Genomic DNA, 18,997 nt, shown 5'->3' with positions numbered 1-18,997 from the left:
CCCATATCACAGACTTGCCAATTAAAAGAAAAGATTAAGATGGGCAAAAGAACACAGACACTGGACAGAGATATGGCTTTTTCTTTGCAACTCTGCCTAGAAGGCCAGCATCCTGGAGTCACCTCTTCACTGTTGACGTTGAGACTGGTGTTTTGCGGGCACTATTTAATGAAGCTGCCAGTTGAGGACTTGTGAGGTGTCTGTTTCTCAAACTAGACACTCTAATGTACTTGTCCTCTTGCTCAGTTGTGCACCGGGGCCTTCCACTCCTCTTTCTATTCTGGTTAGAGACAGTTTGCGTGTTCTGTGAAGGGAGTAGTACACAGCCCCACAGTGGACAGACTAGCACCCAGGTTTATATGGGGAGGATATTAATACATGCATTCTATGTTTTTTTTAATCCATTTTGTTGATAGATTTTATAAATATTATAGTTCTAATAATTAATTTTGGAATGATTAAATGTAATATATTGAACATCTAAGAATTCTGTTTAAAATTAACTGTAATTTGGATTAGTTAATGCTGTTCTAATTAAACATTTAGAACATAACCAATTTCTAAACATTCTTCAGTATACAGTATATCTACCTGTGAAATACAGAATGTTTATTTTTATCGTAAAACAATGAGCTTGGTAATTGTAAAGAACTGTTAATTTGTCATTTTATTTTTAGCTATAGGTCTTGTGATATATATTCTTGTGGAATGCCTTTTGGTGTTAGTTAGAGTAATGATTATGTGTCTAAAGACACAGTAGGTGGCAGTGTATTCTGGGAATGGAGCCTTCGTGTGTCTGTGGGAGGGACGGGGTGTGTGTGTGGAATGGTGGTGGGTTGGAGGTAACCCTACGGGTAAAAACCTGCTGATCGATCTCATTCTCTGTCACACATACTTTCTGCCTCACACACACACACACACAGAGCGACACACGCAGGAGGCGTTCTTCTCCCTCTCCATCAGAAACAACTGACGGCCAGGCGGGAGAGCTGCATTTTCTGTTTAGGTAGTTATAGCTGGAGCGTATACAGCTACTAGCCTCTACTGCCTGCTTACATCTGTCAGCTGGCCACCCGATACGTGGATCCTTTTGTGTCCGACTTCCATTGTGCCATCTATTGAGGGTGCTTAAGGAAACCGCCGCCAGTGGACAAGATGAAAGAACACAGGGGCTGGGACCTCAAAGGCTTACTGAAGAGGAACTGGTTGCTGATTGCGACCATTGTGTCAGTGCTGTTAGGTAAGTGAAAGTGAAGCCCCCCTAACCCTATTGTCTGCGCTCGACTTAGTGTGAAGAAGCCCTGCTTGATGTCACACACTCCCGCGTAGCTGCCTGTCTGTCTCCGCTCTCTCTCCTTGCTCTGTCAGTGCACCCTTTCCCCACTCCCTCTCTCCTTTTTGTCTATTTTGACACATTTTTAATCTCTCCTGATGTTTTCCATTGCTGCAGTCCAGGCTTAGAGTTATCCAGAAGCCTGTCTTGGCCCTATAAAGATGTGTAGGGCTGGGGGACTGGCTGATGAGAATTGTAAAAAAAAAAAAAATAAATGAACCTTTATTTAACTAGGCAAGTCAGTTAAGAACATAAGAACAAATTCTTATTTACAATGACGGCCTAGCCCGGCCAAACCCTATGAGAGTAGTAATGTGCATGCATGGGTGTATTTGTTGTGTGTGCATAATGTTGCCTTGTGCATGCTGCGTGTGTGTGTGTGTGTGTGTGTGCACCTGTGTGCATGCAGCTGTGAGGATGTTCAAAGATGGATGCGAACAGAACAAATCAAATTTATTTATATAGCCCTTCTTACATCAGCTGATATCTCAAAGTGCTGTACAGAAACCCAGCCTAAAACCCCAAACAGCAAGCAATGCAGGTGTAGAAGCACGGTGGCTAGGAAAAACTCCCTAGAAAGGCCGAAACCTAGAGAGGAACCAGGCTATGAGGGGTGGCCAGTCCTTTTCTGGCTATGCCGGGTGGAGATTATAACAGAACATGGCCAAGATGTTCAAATGTTCATAAATGACCAGCATGGTCAAATAATAATAATCACAGTAGCTGTTGAGGGTGCAACAAGTCAGAACCTCAGGAGTAAATGTCAGTTGGCTTTTCATAGCATCTCTACCGCTCCTGCTGTCTCTAGAGAGTTGAAAACAGCACGTCTGGTGAACAGGTCATGGTTCCATAGCCGCAGGCAGAACAGTTGAAACTGGAGCAGCAGCACGGCCAGGTGGACTGGGGACAGCATCATGCCAGGTAGTTCTGAGGCATGGTCCTAGGGCCCAGGTCCTCCGAGAGAGAGAAAGAGAGAGAGCATACTTAAATTCACACAGGACACCGGATAAGACAGGAGAAGTACTCCAGATATAACAGACTGACCCTAGCCCTCCGACACATAAACTACTGCAGCATAAATACTGGAGGCTGAGACAGGAGGGGTCAGGAGACACTGTGGCCCCATCCGATGATACCCCCGGACAGGGCCAAACAGGCAGAATATAACCCCACCCACTTTGCCAAAGCACAGCCCCCACACCACTAGAGGGATATCTTCAACCACCAATTTACCATCCTGAGACAAGGCCGAGTATAGCCCACAAAGATCTCCCCCATGGCACAACCCAAGGGGGGGCCAGTGTGTGTGTGTGTGTGTGACTGGTCATAATGTGTGTTTCTGTGTGACTGTTCATTATATTGATGTGCACAGCAGTCTCTGCCACTGCTACGCTGATGCCCACTCTCCTACAGAGACAGGGTTCCCTGCACTGTTGTATGCTGTGCTGCCTCCCTGAGCCTGTCTCACTGCCCCAGTCAAACGGAACTAGATTGAACTGACCCACTCCACTGGCTCCTTCAGTCCAGTCAGTCAGTTATTCTGCATCAGCCCTTGCAATTTTGAATCCTTGGGACGTCCCTACCTCCCCATTGAAGATGAAAAGTTGGTTATGGTTAAGGTTATGATAAGGTTAGGTGTTAAGTTTAGGGTTTAAGGTAGGGACGTACCAAGGATTCCATATAGCAGGGTTTCCCAAACTTGGTATTGCACAATTTCACACTGCCTTCTGACGCTGCCTGCGACCCGTTGTTTTGGAAAAAACAGCCCACTGACATTTAGGGCCCGTCACTGAATTGTCCTGCCCTGTAACCATTTTGTTGTGCTTGCTTGGTTGGACATTTATGATTTTATGGACTAAATGGACTTTGGCTCAGTGGCAGTATTGTGTTTTAAAGGCTGTCAAACCATTAAATGATAAATGGTGCCTTTGAAGGGCCCTCCACAAGGATAATACAATTTCTGCTTATGAAGTTACCCACTGGGCACATATGTCAATTCAACGTCTATTCCACGTTGGTTCAATGTAATTTCATTGAAATTACGTGGGAACAACGTTGATTCAACCAGTGTGTACCCAGTGGGTATTTTCAGAATGTAAACACATAAACCTGGCCAAATAGATAACCTATTCCTATTTTTATTTTACTTTCTTGGAAAAAAACATAGTCATTTACAATAACATTGTAACAGTTGCCATGGAGAGGAGAGTTAGTAGAGCCAATAGCCCTTATGCACATTCCATGATCGAACGTTCTAAACACACTTTCTACCGGTGTGGCAATTTCCGGCAGTCTAGATGTTATTGACGATATAACGTTACTACCACTATGTCGCCGTTTTTTTACTAGGTGTCTTCAGGACTTGCCTCAAATTAATATTAATGATGTACATCGAATTGTTAAATCAGCTTCCGAGACTCCAGCTAGCAAGAATGAAAAGGGGTTAAAGATGTATATAGGAACCTACATAGACAACTATGAGTACCAAGTCAGTGACAGATATAACGTTAGCTAGCTACAATCATTAGCTAGCTAATTTAACTATTAACTGTAGCTAGCTAGTTACTTCGTAAAATGATGTAACGTTGACAGAATCTACCTGAGACTGTGTGTATTTTCGTTAGCTTGGTTAAGTTATGCTTGCTAGCTAAAAAATAATTGTTATTCGTGTCTTCTACACAGTATCTAACAAAGATACATTGACAGGGGAGATCACCGTGAGGGCTGCCTGTCACAGGTCCATGAGGAAGAGTGAAAAGCCGCACAGCATGAGAGTAGGGAAAGGTTATAGATAGCTACTAGGGACCTTGTTAAACATCTCCTGTGGGACACTGACATCATGGTCAAAATGTGTTGGAGACAGTGTCAACATTTAATCTTATCAGTAGATAGAAATTAATGATGGGTCCCAATCCCAATTTAGAATTGCCCACTTAACAGGTTAAAGCACTCCGTACCAGTGATAGTTGTCCAAAGCCACTGCTCCTGTGTTGCAGGAAGTGCTATGTGCAATCATCTGGTGGCCCTTCTTTACCAGACAGCGCACTACTCTCAACTAAACATTCCTACTGCACCACCAGTTAGTTCACAGCTGCACAGACACAGAACAGAGTTGGCACAAGCCAAGAACACTTGTGAGTCTATCAATATCCATAAAAAAATGCACCTGAAAAGTATTCAGCCTATGTAACAGTAAATCCGTGTTAATTAGGGTGTGAAACCAGGTCTGTTTGATGGGATAGAGTTCCGTAAACCAACTAACTCGTGTGCTGATGGAATAAGGTAAGTTGGAGGTTCCTAGAATGGAAACATTTTAGTTTTTGTATCCAGATGATAAGCCTAAACAGTGGCGTCTTTACGATGTAATGACAAATGTTTGGGACAAAGACTGGGGGGAAATATATAATCTATAAATCTGTATATTTTAATTCATTTTATTTGAACTTTTGGGCTTGTGCTGTTTCTGGAAAAGTTACATGAGTCTTTGTCATAGTAATCTCTCCAACCTGTTGTTAAGGTTTTAAAATGTTTTGCAGAAGTGCTCTCTACAAAGCACTCAATGGATACATGCCTGACATGGACCTTCTCCGCATCTCAGAAACGTATGCCAACTTTTCTCCACTTACTGCCCCTCTTGTGACAACAATGGAAATGTCAGCTGACGTGCCCCTGGTTGAGTCCGCCTTTGGGCCAGTGCAAGCCGGCAGTGTTCTGTCCTATCAGCTTCCACAGCCAAAGACCCGTGAAATTGTGAAGATTGCCGATGCCCCTTCTCCACCAATACTTCCATTAGATGGCTACAGGCTTCAGTCTTTCCAGTGTGCTTACGTCCTTAGCCATCAGGAGCAGTTCCACCTCAAGGCATTAGAGACAACCTATGAGATGTCACACAAAGTCCAGGTTGCTACAAGGGAGCAGAGCAGCAGCCCGGAATGGCATCAGCTCAGGAAAATGAGAATAACATCCTCTTGTTTCCGAAAGGTTTGCCATGTCCGGGGAGAGACCTCACCTCAGACCACCTAGCTGAGCGGATGTTCAAGGGATCTGGTATGCAGACCATGGAGATGAAGAGGGGGCTTGCCATGGAGCCAGTGGCTGTACAGGAGTACTGCACACTGAAGAATGTTAACTTCTTTCCGTGTGGCTTCGTAGTGCACCCAGATGCTCCGTGGTTAGGATCCTCTCCAGATGGCATCATATTTGATCCCAGTGTGAGACTACACTTTGGACTCTTAGAGGTCAAGTGCCCAAATGTACCAAGTTATGTTGACTGCCCTTACCTGAAGATACAGAATGGAGAGCTGAAGTTGAAGAGATCTCATGCTTACTACTGGCAGGTGCAAGGTCAAATCCTTCTCACAGGTTGTAGCTGGTGTGACTTTGTCATCTGTGCACAGGAGGACATCCTAGTTGAAAGGATTTATAAAGATCTACATGTTTCAAAAACTATAAGAGAGAAGGTTGACCACTTGTATTTTTACCACTACATGCAGAAGTGTCTCTCGCACCTGAATGGAACCCCTGCATGGGTGCCAAGTTTAGTGGTTTTATGAAAAATAAGTATTGATGTTCTTGTGAAGAAATCTACAGTAGAATAGATTTGTTTAAAAAAATGTATTTCAGCAAATGTTCAACAGTTCAGTTAATCAATTACACATCTCTAACGTTGTATTCAATCTTGCATTCTGGTTATTCTGTGTTTACTTGATTTCTTTCCCCCACCCCTGTTACTCATTGCCTAATTAAAGCCAATACAAGCTCCACACAAACTGATATTCACTACAACACAAATGATTGATACATGTCGTAGATAAACAAATTATTATTTTGCTGCTAGCAAATAAACACATGTTAATTTACACTGGTTTGGCCCATGCTCTGACCAAAGGTCCGTTTTGATAGTTGACCAACAGGCACGCCACTGCAAATAATTGGTTGATGCTGCCTGAGATGGTCAGGGGGATGACTGCGTCAAACAGCTTGTGCTCCTTTACTCTGTGGATCATTCTTTCAACATGCACTCTCAGCCTGGCAATGGATTGGGTCTCCCTAACCTCATGCGCTGGCATCTGTGTGCGTCTTGACAGAAAGGCTGGCCGGTAGACCTTGCACGGAACAATGTCATCTACGAGAAAGCCCTTATCCACCATAATGGCCATGTCAGGGGTGAGTAAGGGAATAATTCCAGACTACTTGAAGATCTCCTTGTTACTCACAGATCCAGCATACAACGATGACACAAAAGTGACAGTTCCATGTGGTGACATTCCCAACATGCCTTTAAAGGTACAGTTTGACTTGTAGGAAGAAAACGCCTCACTCTGCAGTAGTAGTGAAGATGGTGCCTGGCAGTGGAGTTCAGTGCAGTCGATCACTACCTGGGTGTCTGGATAGTCCTTGAACTCAGGTGGTAGGTGGGCTTTGATGGTTTTCTTGGGGATCCATATCCGTGCTGATCCAAGCAGACAGGCGTATAATGCGATAAAATTAATAAAGTTTTCCGTGATGAGATAAGAACTCGCAACCTTCAGGTTGCTAGACTTTTGCATTATATGTTTGAGCTATTTTAAAATCTCATCATGGACAACTTTATACGTTTAGCTAATTAGCAACTTTTCTTTTTATTATTATTTTAAAAAAAATGTACCCCCTTTTCTCCCCAATTTTCGTGGTATCCAATCGCTAGTAATTACTATCTTGTCTCATCGCTACAACTCCCGTACGGGCTCGGGAGGGTCGAAAGCCATGCGTCCTCCGAAGCACAACCCAACCAAGCCACACTGATTCTTAACACAGCGCGCCTCCAACCCGGAAGCCAGCCGCACCAATGTGTCGGAGGAAACACCGTGCACCTGGCCCCCTTGGTTAGCGCGCACTGCGCCCGGCCCGCCACAGGAGTCGCTGGAGCGCGATGAGACAAGGATATCCCTACCGGCCAAACCTTCCCTAACCCGGCCAAACCTTCCCTAACCCGGACGACTCTAGGCTAATTGTGCGTCGCCCCACGGACCTCCCGGTCGCGGCCGGCTGCGACAGAGCCTGGGCGCGAACCCAGAGACTCTGGTGGCGCAGCTAGCACTGCGATGCAGTGCCCTAGACCACTGCGCCACCCGGGAGGCTTAATTAGCAACTTTTCAACTATTTAATACTTTTTAGCTACTTTGCATCTATACTAAACAAAAATATAAACGCAACATGAAACGTGTTGGTTGGTCCCATGTTTCATGAGCTGAAATAAAAGATCCCAGAAATGTTCCACATGCACAAAAAGCGTATTTATCTAAAATGTTGTGCACAAATTTGTTTACATCCCTGTTAGTGAGCATTTCTCCTTTGCCAAGATAATCCATCCACTTGACAGGTGTGGCATATCAAGAAGCTGATTAAACGGCATGATCATTACACAGGTGCACCTTGTGCTGGGGACAATAAAAGACCAAGTTTTGAGGGAGCGTACAATTGGCATGCTGACTGCAGGAATATCCACCAGAGCTGTTGCCAGAGCATGTAATGTTAATTTTTCTATCAAAAGCCACCTCCACCGTTGTTTTAGAGAATTTGGCAGTACGTCCAACTGGCTTCACAACCGCAGACCACGTGCAACCATGCTAGCCCAGTACTGCCACATCTGGCTTCTTAACCTGCGAGATTGTCTGAAATCAGTCTGGACAGCTAATGAAACAGGAGTATTTCTGTCTGTAATAAAGCCATTTTGTGGGGAAAAACTCATTCTGTTTGGCTGGGCCTGGCTCCCCAGTGGGTGGGCCTGGCTCCCAAGTAGGAGGGCCTATGCCCTCCCAGGCCAACCCATGGCTTCGCCCCTGCCCAGTCATGAGAAATCAATAGATTAGGGCATAATGAATCTATTTCAATTGACTGATTTCCTTATATGAAGTGTAACTCAGTAAAATTGTTGCTTTATTTTTGTTCAGTATACTTAGCATGTTAGCTAACCCTTCCCCTAACCTAATTTATTACATATCATACATTTGCAAATTCGTAACACATTGTACGTTTTACAAATTTTTAACAAATAATATGAATTGTAGTTCGTAACATACATATTGTCACGTTCCTGACCTGTTTTCTGTTTTGTATGTGTGTGTTGGTCAGGGCGTGAGTTTTGGGTGGGCAGTCTATGTTTGCTGTTTCTATGTTGGTTTTGGGTTGCCTGGTATGGCTCTTAATTAGAGGCAGGTGTTTTGCGTTTTCCTCTAATTGAGAGTCATATTAAGGTAGGTTGTTCTCACTGTTTGTTTGTGGGTGATTGTCTTCCGTGTCTGTGTCTGCGTACCACACGGGACTGTAGCGTTTGTTATTAGTCTGTACCTGTTCCTACGTGCTTCGTGTTTTATGTAAGTACTCATGGTGTAGGTCAGTCTACATTCGTTTTTTGTTATTTTGTAATCCTTCCCAGTGTTTGTTTTCGTGTCTCGTCGATTGATTTAATAAATCATTATGTATTCAAAACCCGCTGCATTTTGGTCGAATCACTACTCCTCCTCTTCGTATGAAGGGGAGGAGGAACACCGTTACACATATCATACGAAATGGGTGATGGACTTCCACAAATGAATGCATACCATACAAAACGTAACATATCATACGAAATGGGTGATGGACTTCCACAAATGAATGCATACCATACAAAACGTAACATATCATACTAAATGGAGTGTCCCGGATTTACGTACAGAATGATACAAAATGCTCTGAGACCAGGTTGCTGAGCAGTCAACCTGCTTGCACTAATCACATATAATTACAGTAAAATACTGTGAAATACAAACCGCTCTCTTCAATGAATTTCATTAATTCATCCATTAATTCTGATTACAGTAACATTTACACAGTACTTGCTTCAATACCATATTTATTTTACAGTAGGTGTACTGTAATATGAAATACAGAATTTTACTTGCCACAGAGCTGCCTGTAAGCTACTGTCAAAATCACGGTAACGGCTTTGCAGTGCACATAAAAGTTCATTACTACACAATGTGGCCTCTGTTGCTGGCCATGCTTACACTCTAGTAGCAAGGCAGCCCCTTCCATGCCAGTTCTGTACTTAAGTTATTACATGAGTGGGATTGTTGGACGTCGTCTTGTATGTTTAATTCAAAACCATAAGTAATTTAGCTTTGCCAATATGCCAATAACTGTCCTATTGTGGCATGCTGCAAGATTTTACTCTCCATAGGGCCTGTATTCATAAATAGTCTGACTAGGAGTGCTGATCTAGGATCAGGTCCCCTCCATATCCATATACTCTTATTTATTATTATCTAAAATACAAAACTGATCCTAGCACACATACTCTGTGAATACAGACCCAGATCTCAAGAAATGTGCTGACTCATCTTTTTAATGAAACCATGAAAACCGCGTGGAGATTGTGATTAACCATTTTGAAGGAATCACATTATTTTACATAAATTACCAGATAGAAATTGCATGACAAAATGATCATTCCTTTAGCAATAAGGCCTGAGGAGGTGTGGTATATGGCCAATATACCGCGGCTAAGGGCTGTTCTTAGGCGCGACGCAACGCGGAGCCCTTACAACCTTGCCACCATTACCACAATCACCACCACCATTATCAACTTACCTGGTAAAATAAATCAATAATTAAAAAATAAAAACGTATTACCACAGCCACCACCACCACCGGTGTGGAACAACTTCTATACAGTACAGTATATCATGAGAGGGTTTATTTTGAATTAGGAATGATGTAACCTATTTAGTTACAATTCGCTGTGTCACCACTTTTCCCAACCTTTCACAGGGTTGTTTTATGGTGGCTTGTAGTGGTTGATAACACAGGGTGGGGAGGATGGAAGTGGATCAGCGAAATACACTGTATGTGCCGTTTATGGGCGAACCCCCCACCTCTCCACCCCATAAACCCATGACGTTTATGGGCGAACCCCCCACCTCTCCACCCCATAAACCCATGACTGTTTATGGGCGAACCCCCCACCTCTCCACCCCATAAACCCATGACGTTTATGGGTGAACCCCCCACCTCTCCACCCCATAAACCCATGACGTTTATGGGTGAACCCCCCACCTCTCCACCCCATAAACGTTACATACAGTGTATTTCTCAATGTCATAACCTTAAACCCCTGTCATGAAACCCTGTGCCAAGCTAAAGTTATGTAACACCTTGCCCATAAACTAAAAACGAGAAAGTCACAAAGTCATAATACTGTGGTAGCCTACTTGGCAGCTCTTAAATAATAGCGACGCTTACATTTTAATTTGACATGGCATGCAGGTCGAACATGTTGTTCCTTTTGTCATCATTATATCTCCCTCTCTCCCACTACATTTCCACAGTGAAAATGCTTCATATTCAGTGAATGGGTAGTGTGGGAACTGGGAACTAAACTTGTGATGTATTGAACAAACCTTGTACTGAACTAACCTTCGTAAACTAACCTTATTCATCTCTCTCTCTCTCAGGGATAGGCCTTGGGGTGTTGGTTAGGGACTATGCTTCCCTTTCCCACCTCGATAAGCAGTATTTTGGATTCCCGGGAGATATCCTGATGCGGATGCTCAAGCTGGTCATCCTGCCCCTCATCATCTCCAGCATGATAACAGGTAACTTGGGATGAATTGTATCTCAACAGCTCTATTTCAGTCACTCTGCACTATGTTTAATGAAGGGGGCCGTCAGAGAATGCGTACAGATATCTTAGTCAAAAACAACTAACATAGTCCTAGTCATTGAGAGGACTTGTTGACAGACATGCTTCCTTTGGGTGAACAGGTCTTGTTTGTGTTCACAGGAGTGGCCGCCCTGGATTCGGATGTTTCCGGAAAGATAGGTTTGAGGGCTGTGGTTTATTACTTAACCACCACCATCATTGCAGTCATTTTGGGTGAGTTAAAAGCGCCTGGTCTCACTCCCTTTCAGCTGTTCCCCCATTTGTTATGAAGAATGACATTTGACTATTGAATGATGGTGAACATGTTTTTCAGGTATTGCATTGGTGATAGCCATCAAACCTGGTGTCTCTCAGAAGGCAGAAAACATCGACAGGACAGAGAACACACAAAACGTCAACACTGTTGACACACTACTGGATCTTGTCAGGTGACGGCTTCCAGTGTTTCCCCTATAATTATTTTCAGCAGCAGTGGCAAAGTTAGTTTGAGGGAGGGGAGGGGTGGCCGAACCGAACCAATTTAGCAGTCAAATAAATGAATATGATATTTAATTTGATAGAATTTCTATAAAAGGCCCATTCTACATCAGTCAGAGATGCAGTTAATAACATTTCCACATTTGGCTCACCTTGTTGGCATCTCAACATTTGTCCTATTCGATCCACAGAAACATGTTTCCTGAAAACATAGTGCAGGCTTGTTTCCAACAGGTAAGAGTCATTGTCTGATTTGTACATTCAAGCTTACGGTCACTAGCCTGGTCCCAGATCTGTTTGTGCTGCCTTGTCAACTCTTATGAGAATTGTCAAGACGGCACAAACAAATCTGGGGGCAGGCTATACAAATCAAATTTTATTTGTCACATTCACATGGTTAGCAGATGTTAATGCGAGTGTAGCGAAACGCTTGTGCTTCTAGTTCTGACAATGCAGTAATAACCAACGAGTAATCTAACCTAACAATTCCACAATTACTACCTTATACACACAAGTGTAAAGGGATAAAGAATATGTACATAAAGATATATGAATGAGTGATGGTACAGAACGGCATAGGCAAGATGCAGTAGATGGTATCGAGTACAGTATATACATATGAGATGAGTAATGTAGGGTATGTAAACATAAAAGTGGCATAGTTTAAAGTGGCTAGTGATACATGTATTACATAAAGATGGCAAGATGCAGTAGATGATATAGAGTACAGTATATACATTATATTAAGTGGCATTGTTTAAAGTGGCTAGTGATACATTTTTGATCATTTCCCATCAATTTCCATTATTAAAGTGAGCTGGAGTTGAGTCAGTATGTTGGCAGCAGCCACTCAATGCTCTTTGAGGAGAAAACATGATCTACATTCAAATATAACCATGTCAAATGTTACTATTTCAATTCAACCAGTACAAGACAACACGCAAAGAGTTGGAACCCTCTAAAGTGAAGGAGAACACTACAACCACAATGTTCCCTCCTCTCTCTACCACTGTTATGGCAACCATTTTCCCCCCAGAGGTAGGTGTTACTGTTTCCATATGTTTATCCGCCTGTGTGTCAAGAGCTGTGATTTGATAGGATCGAAGCTGGCAAGCCCGGTCTTCTTTTCTTACTTGTTTAGAGTTCATCAGTCTATCTATCCAATCACAATCTTTTGTGGTATGAAAATGTGTCCATTTCAGTCTTTTTTTCAGATGTGCCTTGGTGCGTCTACACCTGGCTACCCACATCGAGTGTGATGACCACAGATCAACTTGTAGAACATTATAATGCCACTGTGTGGACAGGGGTCAATATGTTGTGATCTGAGGAAAAAGCACAAGAAAATGGCTGTCGGCCATTGAAACACAGTACTTCACCTGTGGATGTTTTGACCAAAATCTATTTCTATTTTTCTATTTGCTTCCTTATTTCTCCTCTCTGTAGAACATCACCAAGGACTATATAATAGTCGGGTCATATTCTGATGGGCTCAACGTGCTGGGCCTCATCGTGTTCTGTGTGGCGTTTGGCCTCGTCATTGGCAAGATGGGGGAAAGGGGACGCATTCTGCTGGAGTTCTTTGATGCTTTAAACGAGGCCACCATGAGGCTAGTTCAGATTATCATGTGGTATGTAACTACAGGCCACTATGAGGCTAGTTCAGGTTATCATGTGGTATGTACTTACAGGCCACTATGAGGCTTGTTCAATTATCATGTGGTATGTAACTACAGGCCACCATGAGGCTAGTTCAGGTTATCATGTGGTATGTAACTACAGGCCACCATGAGGCTAGTTCAGGTTATCATGTGGTATGTAACTACAGGCCACCATGAGGCTAGTTCAGATTATCATGTGGTATGTAACTACAGCCACTATGAGGCTGTTCAGATTATCATGTGGTATGTACTAACAGGCCACCATGAGGCTAGTTCAGATTATCATGTGGTATGTAACTACAGGCCACCATGAGGCTAGTCCAGATGATCATGTGGTATGTAACTACAGGCCACCACGAGACTAGTCCAGATTATCATGTGGTATGTAACTACAGGCCACCATGAGGCTAGTTCAGATTATCATTGGTAAAATGTAACTACAGGCCACCATGAGGCTAGTCCAGATGATCATGTGGTATGTAACTACAGGCCACCACGAGACTAGTCCAGATTATCATATGGTATGTATTGCTGAGTTCACGTGCTAGTCGGAACTTGGACATTTCCGACTTGCTAACTGGTTGAACACGGCACGTGTATAACTACAATCAGTGTTTTCTAGTTTCGACTAGCATGTGAACGCGGCATAAGTACAGTGTAGTCTACAAGCTCTTTACGAATACAATTTTTTAAATCTTAAAATTCACCCTCCATCTCACTAAACTACACTACAAATGTTTAGAATCTTGTAGTTCACATTAACTATTTTCTATGCAATTATATGAATGTACTGTAGTATTCAATGCTATTCCAATGGTGGAGGTGATGGTGGAAATGTTGATAGCATTAACATAACCATTGTTATTATTACAGCTATATGCCAGTGGGAATACTCTTCCTCATCGCTGCCAAGATCATCGAGGTAGAAGACTGGGAGATCTTCAGGAAGTTGGGAATGTACATGGTGACAGTTTTGAGTGGGTGAGCCTAAACCAGCATTCTCTTTCTCTCTCCAGAACATTGGTAGATTTATAGCTGGGATTAGGGTCCAGTATTCTTGCAAAGATACTGTAAAATGTCATCTCTGTCCTGGCACAGATAAGAACCAAGGACATTTAAAACTGCTCAACCTGCAGATGCGGTAATGAGACCTTTTGCGAACACCTGTCCAACCATAAATTTCCCGGACAGAATTATGCTTCTGTGTCAACAGGAAAATGATTCTCCAGAGTCTAGTGGGGGGGAACGCTGTCCGTGTGTGTCCTAAATAGCACTCTGTTCCCTATATAGTGCACTACTGTTGACCAGAGGCCTATGTGCCGTGGTCAAAGAGTAGTGGACTATAAAGGGAATAGGGTGCCTTTTGATACCCAGCCTGTTTATTCTGTTATTATAACCTGGAGAAGTTTTAGTCCCCAGTTAACCCCCAGGGATTAGTCAGCTATTTCTTACAATGAGTCAAAATCAAACACTTTTTTGTAATGTTTTACTTTTCTCCTCAGCCTAGCTATCCACGCTACTGTTTTTTTGCCGCTGATCTACTTTGTCATTGTGAGGAAGAACCCGTATACCTTTGCCTTGGGGATGGCTCAGGCACTGGTCACTGCTCTCATGATCTCTTCCAGGTAAGCCTCGGTCACTATTGGGGATCATACAATATGTTGTATATAGCAAAGCATAGCAGTAAACCCTGACATATCTATTTATCCAATCCATCCATCTGTCCGTTCTTCCATCCATCCGTCCAATTATCCACCTACGTGTCCAATCATCCATCCATCCTTCTTTAACCTAAATGCCACCTCCCTCTAGCTCTGCCACCCTGCCTGTCACCTTCCGCTGTGCCGAAGAGAACCTCCGGATCGACAAGAGGATCACCCGCTTCGTGTTGCCCGTGGGCGCCACCATCAACATGGACGGTACAGCTCTCTACGAGGCGGTCGCTGCCATCTTCATTGCCCAGCTCAACGACTATGCTCTTGACGTGGGTCAGATTGTCACCATCAGGCAAGTCCCCAACACCTTGGGTTGACAGGAGATTGTGTATTCGATGTACTCATTTTGGGCAGGTGAAAGTGTCATGGCATATTTCTAATCAGACGGAAAGTCTTTGGCGGTCTCAGACTTCCGCTGCTCAGAATGGGTACGCCACTGAGTGATGTAAGGAAAAATGTATTTGTGCGTGACAAAACAGACTTCACACTGGAAACTCAATCATAATCAGTTGAAATATGTCATGGCAGTATGTATGTTAGTATCATGTATCAAGTTACTGACCTAATAATTTAAAATAATTAAAATTATAATGATGGTAACTTACTGTTTCCTCTGATTTTAGTGTAACAGCAACAGTAGCCAGCATCGGAGCCGCTGGTGTACCTAACGCTGGTTTTGTTACCATGGTGATTGTGCTGACTGCGGTTGGACTACCGGCAAATGATGTCACTTTAATTATTGCTGTGGATTGGCTGCTGTGAGTAATACCTTGTTGAGTGAAATATTGTCAAGAGAAAATATTGTTTTAGTGATTAATCCAATGGTGTGACGTTTTAAAGGTAGACTCAGCAATATAACATCACCATACACAGTAGAGACAACAAAAACATAAATCTGCCAAGACTACAACTACATTCTCTTCCCAATTTGTGCCATCCCTTAAACAATGCCCAGGAGGGACGGTCTTGGCAGGTTACGTTTTGTTGTTGTTGATGACTGTAAACTGGAAGTTGACCCGCAGTGCAGGATGACGTCGTATTGCAAAGTCTACAGTATCTTTAACTGATTATCGATGTTCACTCGCCATTTCAGAGACCGCTTCCGCACCATGATCAACGTGCTGGGAGATGCCTACGGAGCTGGCATCGTTCAGAAGCTGTCCATGCGGGAGCTGGAAAGGATGGACGGCACCTCGGACGTGACTAACCCCTTCGCCCTGGGGACCACGCTGGACAACGAGGAGTGTGAGAAGAAGTCCTACGTCAACGGCGGCTTCACCGTCGACAAAACTGACGCCATCTCCTTCACAGAGACCTCCCAGTTTTAGGAGGAAGGGGGGAAGCAAAGAAGTGCCAATGCTGCTAGATGTTTAGCCTGGTTCTGTTTGTAGCCTGGTTCTAGATCTGTGACCAACATTTCCTGTTGATGCAGGAGGATTATTTTCCTGTTGTAGCACACTGACTCAAATTAAGATCCTACATCTGTAGCAATATCAGCCACCACCATCTGTTCTATCTTGATTCTCTTTCCAGCACTGTCCCCAATGATCAGTATGGTTTTTAACCACAAGTGGAAATCCTCAGCAGCCCTTAAAATGAGCTGGGCTGTATCTGAAATGACACCCTATTGCTTAAATAGTGCACTACTTTAGACCAGGGCCTATGTAGAGAATGAGGTGCCCTTTGGGATGAACCCATGCTCTCTTTTACCAAAAGAGCTTCCATTGTTATGTTGACATAGTGCCGACAATGTACACAGTCACTTTTGAATGAATCAATACTTTTGCTATTGTTTTTACAGAGGGAACAAAGACGACTACAAGAGCCAGAGCTTTTGAAACACAGCGCGTGTGTGTAACTGAAATAATATATCGCCGGATTGAGCTGTGTATATGTATTGTGAAAAAGAGCATGGAAGAAGAAATAACTATATTCTTGATGTTCAAAACACTGTATATTGCAAAGATTCAAACAGACTTTGTTTGCTCTTCAGAAGATGACCACTCTTTGCAAATTATTTTTTGTGTGACTTTTTATTTCATTTTGTCCATTTTTGTTCTGGGGGGTCAGATACAAAAAACAAAGAAATCCATACAAAGACAACCCCAACCCATTCCCCCCTAGTCCCCTTTAGCCTCCCATCCCTTCCCATCTCACCCAGCAACAGAGGTTGTCTATCAGCCCCCCACCAACCCATTCCCAGAGTCGCCCCCCCATCCCCCAACAACATCCAGAGACCCCCATACCACCCCTTCCCCGTGGGCCTGAAAGCGAAAGCAAGTTTAAATAAATATATATAATTGGTTTGTATGTGTGGCGCTTTAGCTGAGATTGTTCTTTACATAGTCAAGTATATTTGTTGGTGAAAGTTAATGTTCTTAAGCTTTACAATATGTGCCAAACATCTTATTCATTAATTCATTAACTTTATATCATCCATGTAATTTTATTGCATGAAGCAATATTACAAATAAATACAGTGGGAAACTTGTAATGACCATAGACCTGCTGAAAGTCTTTTTCAAGTGACCAATAGCCTTTTTAAGAAAGTAGAGTTGATGGGCACACTAACGAGGTTTGAGTTATGAATTTAATTGAATACTGTGAAATATTTTCATAATGAATTGCTAAAGAGGATGGATGACTTTTTAATAAGGATGGTCTTGACAATAAAGGCTTTCTGATAACGAACGCTAACTTTAAAAGCTTCATGTTTGTTTGTCAGAGAAACAAAGAATTGTGGGGCCTCTGAGGCAATGTTTTGGAAAACCCAGCAGTAGAATCCAGGAATTCAATTGAATGCAGTTAGTACATCTTCCAACATCAACCATGAAACCTTAGTTAGATTCAAAGCCTTCCAAACAGCTCATTATGTAATAACTTTGTGTGGCCCAACAAATTCATTATTTTGTGTAGCCTTACTTTGGGGCGGCAGGTAGCCTAGTGGTTAGACCATTGGGCCAGTAACCGAAAGGTTGCTGAATTGAATCCCCGAGCTGACAAGGTAAAAATCTGTCATTCCGCCCCTAGACAAGGCAGTTAACCCACTGTTCCCCGGTAGGCCGTCATTGTAAATAAGAATTTGTTCTTAACTGACTTGCCTAGTTAAATAAAGGTTAAACTTGAGAGATATGAGCCTTAATGTAACATTTTTTAAACAAAAATTACATCCATCCCAATTTAGAATTTGTTTTCATCCCTTGAGGCATGGGATTATTGAAACTGCCTCTTCATTTTACAGCTCATTGCAATCTGACCTCTACGACTTGTTTTTGTTCCATAACAGAGGCATACGGGCCTAATTTGAGGTAGTAGACAACGTTATTATAGAACATCTCTCAAGTTGGTGAGTTATTGAGTATAGGAAAGCAAGTCAAGGGCGACGTAACTAACATTTGATTGATCAGATGTGGCTCAAAATAAAGCTTGTCAATCAGGTTCTTCTGTACATTTCAAAAGCACAGTATGATGAGATCAACAACAATCAATGGCTAAAGTGCGTACAGTTCACAAATGACTTCAGTATATGAATCAACATGTACTAGATGTAAGCTAATAAAGAAAAATATAACTTGGGCGTTTCTCTTTTTGAGTGGTTGAGAATGCAGAATTAGAGTTGTGGACATTACTGCTTTCATTTACTTGTTTCTTCCTGTCCAGCATCTGACCATTGGAAGTGCATCCTTTGGTTACTGTACAACCTTGTTTTTATCTACAAGAACGACTTAGCAAACCATTTGAAATACTGCAGTCACTGTATTATACCACAGGTTGCGGTTTCGGATCCTCTAGACTAGCTATTGAACTGTCATAGCTTAGAAAGGTACAGTGATGGAACAGAATGTTCCTGAAGCAGCCAGCCGGTGCAGTAATATATAAATCACCTAACCGACTATTTCCCCTGAGAGATGTTAGAGCACAAAGAGCACTATCGACCTACCCATAATTCCCCTTTAACATCTTTCCACCGACGCACCCGAGGACTCCACAAAGTCAGCCCGTTTGCTGGCTAGAGGCCAGAGGCTCATTCAGGAAGGTGCGACATGACAACGTTCAGATAGATATACATTGTGTTGAGCAGATATTCTTCTTTGTCATGGAGAATAGGCAACCCAGGCTGCTCTACACG

The 18,997-nt window shown here is 42.9% G+C and overlaps 1 protein-coding gene and 1 long non-coding RNA gene across 2 annotated transcripts; both read left to right on the top strand.

The window, feature by feature from the left end:
* The first annotated feature begins 761 nt into the window (after positions 1–761).
* LOC111954569 (excitatory amino acid transporter 3) lies at positions 762–18,443 on the top strand. Its single transcript, XM_023974413.2, has 12 exons — positions 762–1,240; positions 10,807–10,947; positions 11,136–11,228; positions 11,329–11,443; positions 11,684–11,726; positions 12,420–12,530; positions 12,939–13,123; positions 14,027–14,134; positions 14,656–14,778; positions 14,966–15,160; positions 15,492–15,626; positions 15,962–18,443. The coding sequence occupies exons 1-12, from the start codon at positions 1,156–1,158 to the stop codon at positions 16,194–16,196; spliced, it is 1,569 nt and encodes a 522-aa protein (XP_023830181.1). The 5' UTR covers positions 762–1,155; the 3' UTR covers positions 16,197–18,443.
* LOC111954664 (uncharacterized) lies at positions 1,668–6,009 on the top strand. Its single transcript, XR_002876011.2, has 2 exons — positions 1,668–4,615; positions 4,870–6,009. It is a non-coding gene; the product is annotated as an uncharacterized lncRNA (long non-coding RNA).
* Positions 18,444–18,997: the final 554 nt, after the last annotated feature.

This window comes from Salvelinus sp. IW2-2015, linkage group LG3, assembly GCF_002910315.2.
Source record: "Salvelinus sp. IW2-2015 linkage group LG3, ASM291031v2, whole genome shotgun sequence".
NCBI lineage: Eukaryota > Metazoa > Chordata > Actinopteri > Salmoniformes > Salmonidae > Salvelinus > Salvelinus sp. IW2-2015.
The sequence above is the reverse complement of the archived record's forward strand: the minus strand, read 5'-3'. Positions and strand labels throughout refer to the sequence as shown.

What these genes read in the sequence shown, in the direction of transcription:
- LOC111954569 (XM_023974413.2), top strand. Translation starts at nt 1,156, where the DNA reads ATGAAAGAACACAGGGGCTGGGACCTCAAAGGCTTACTGAAGAGGAAC. An exon ending in CATTGTGTCAGTGCTGTTAG is followed by an intron (nt 1,241 to 10,806) that starts GTAAGTGAAAGT and finishes TCTCTCTCTCAG; the next exon opens with GGATAGGCCTTGGGGTGTTG. An exon ending in GCTCTCATGATCTCTTCCAG is followed by an intron (nt 14,779 to 14,965) that starts GTAAGCCTCGGT and finishes ACCTCCCTCTAG; the next exon opens with CTCTGCCACCCTGCCTGTCA.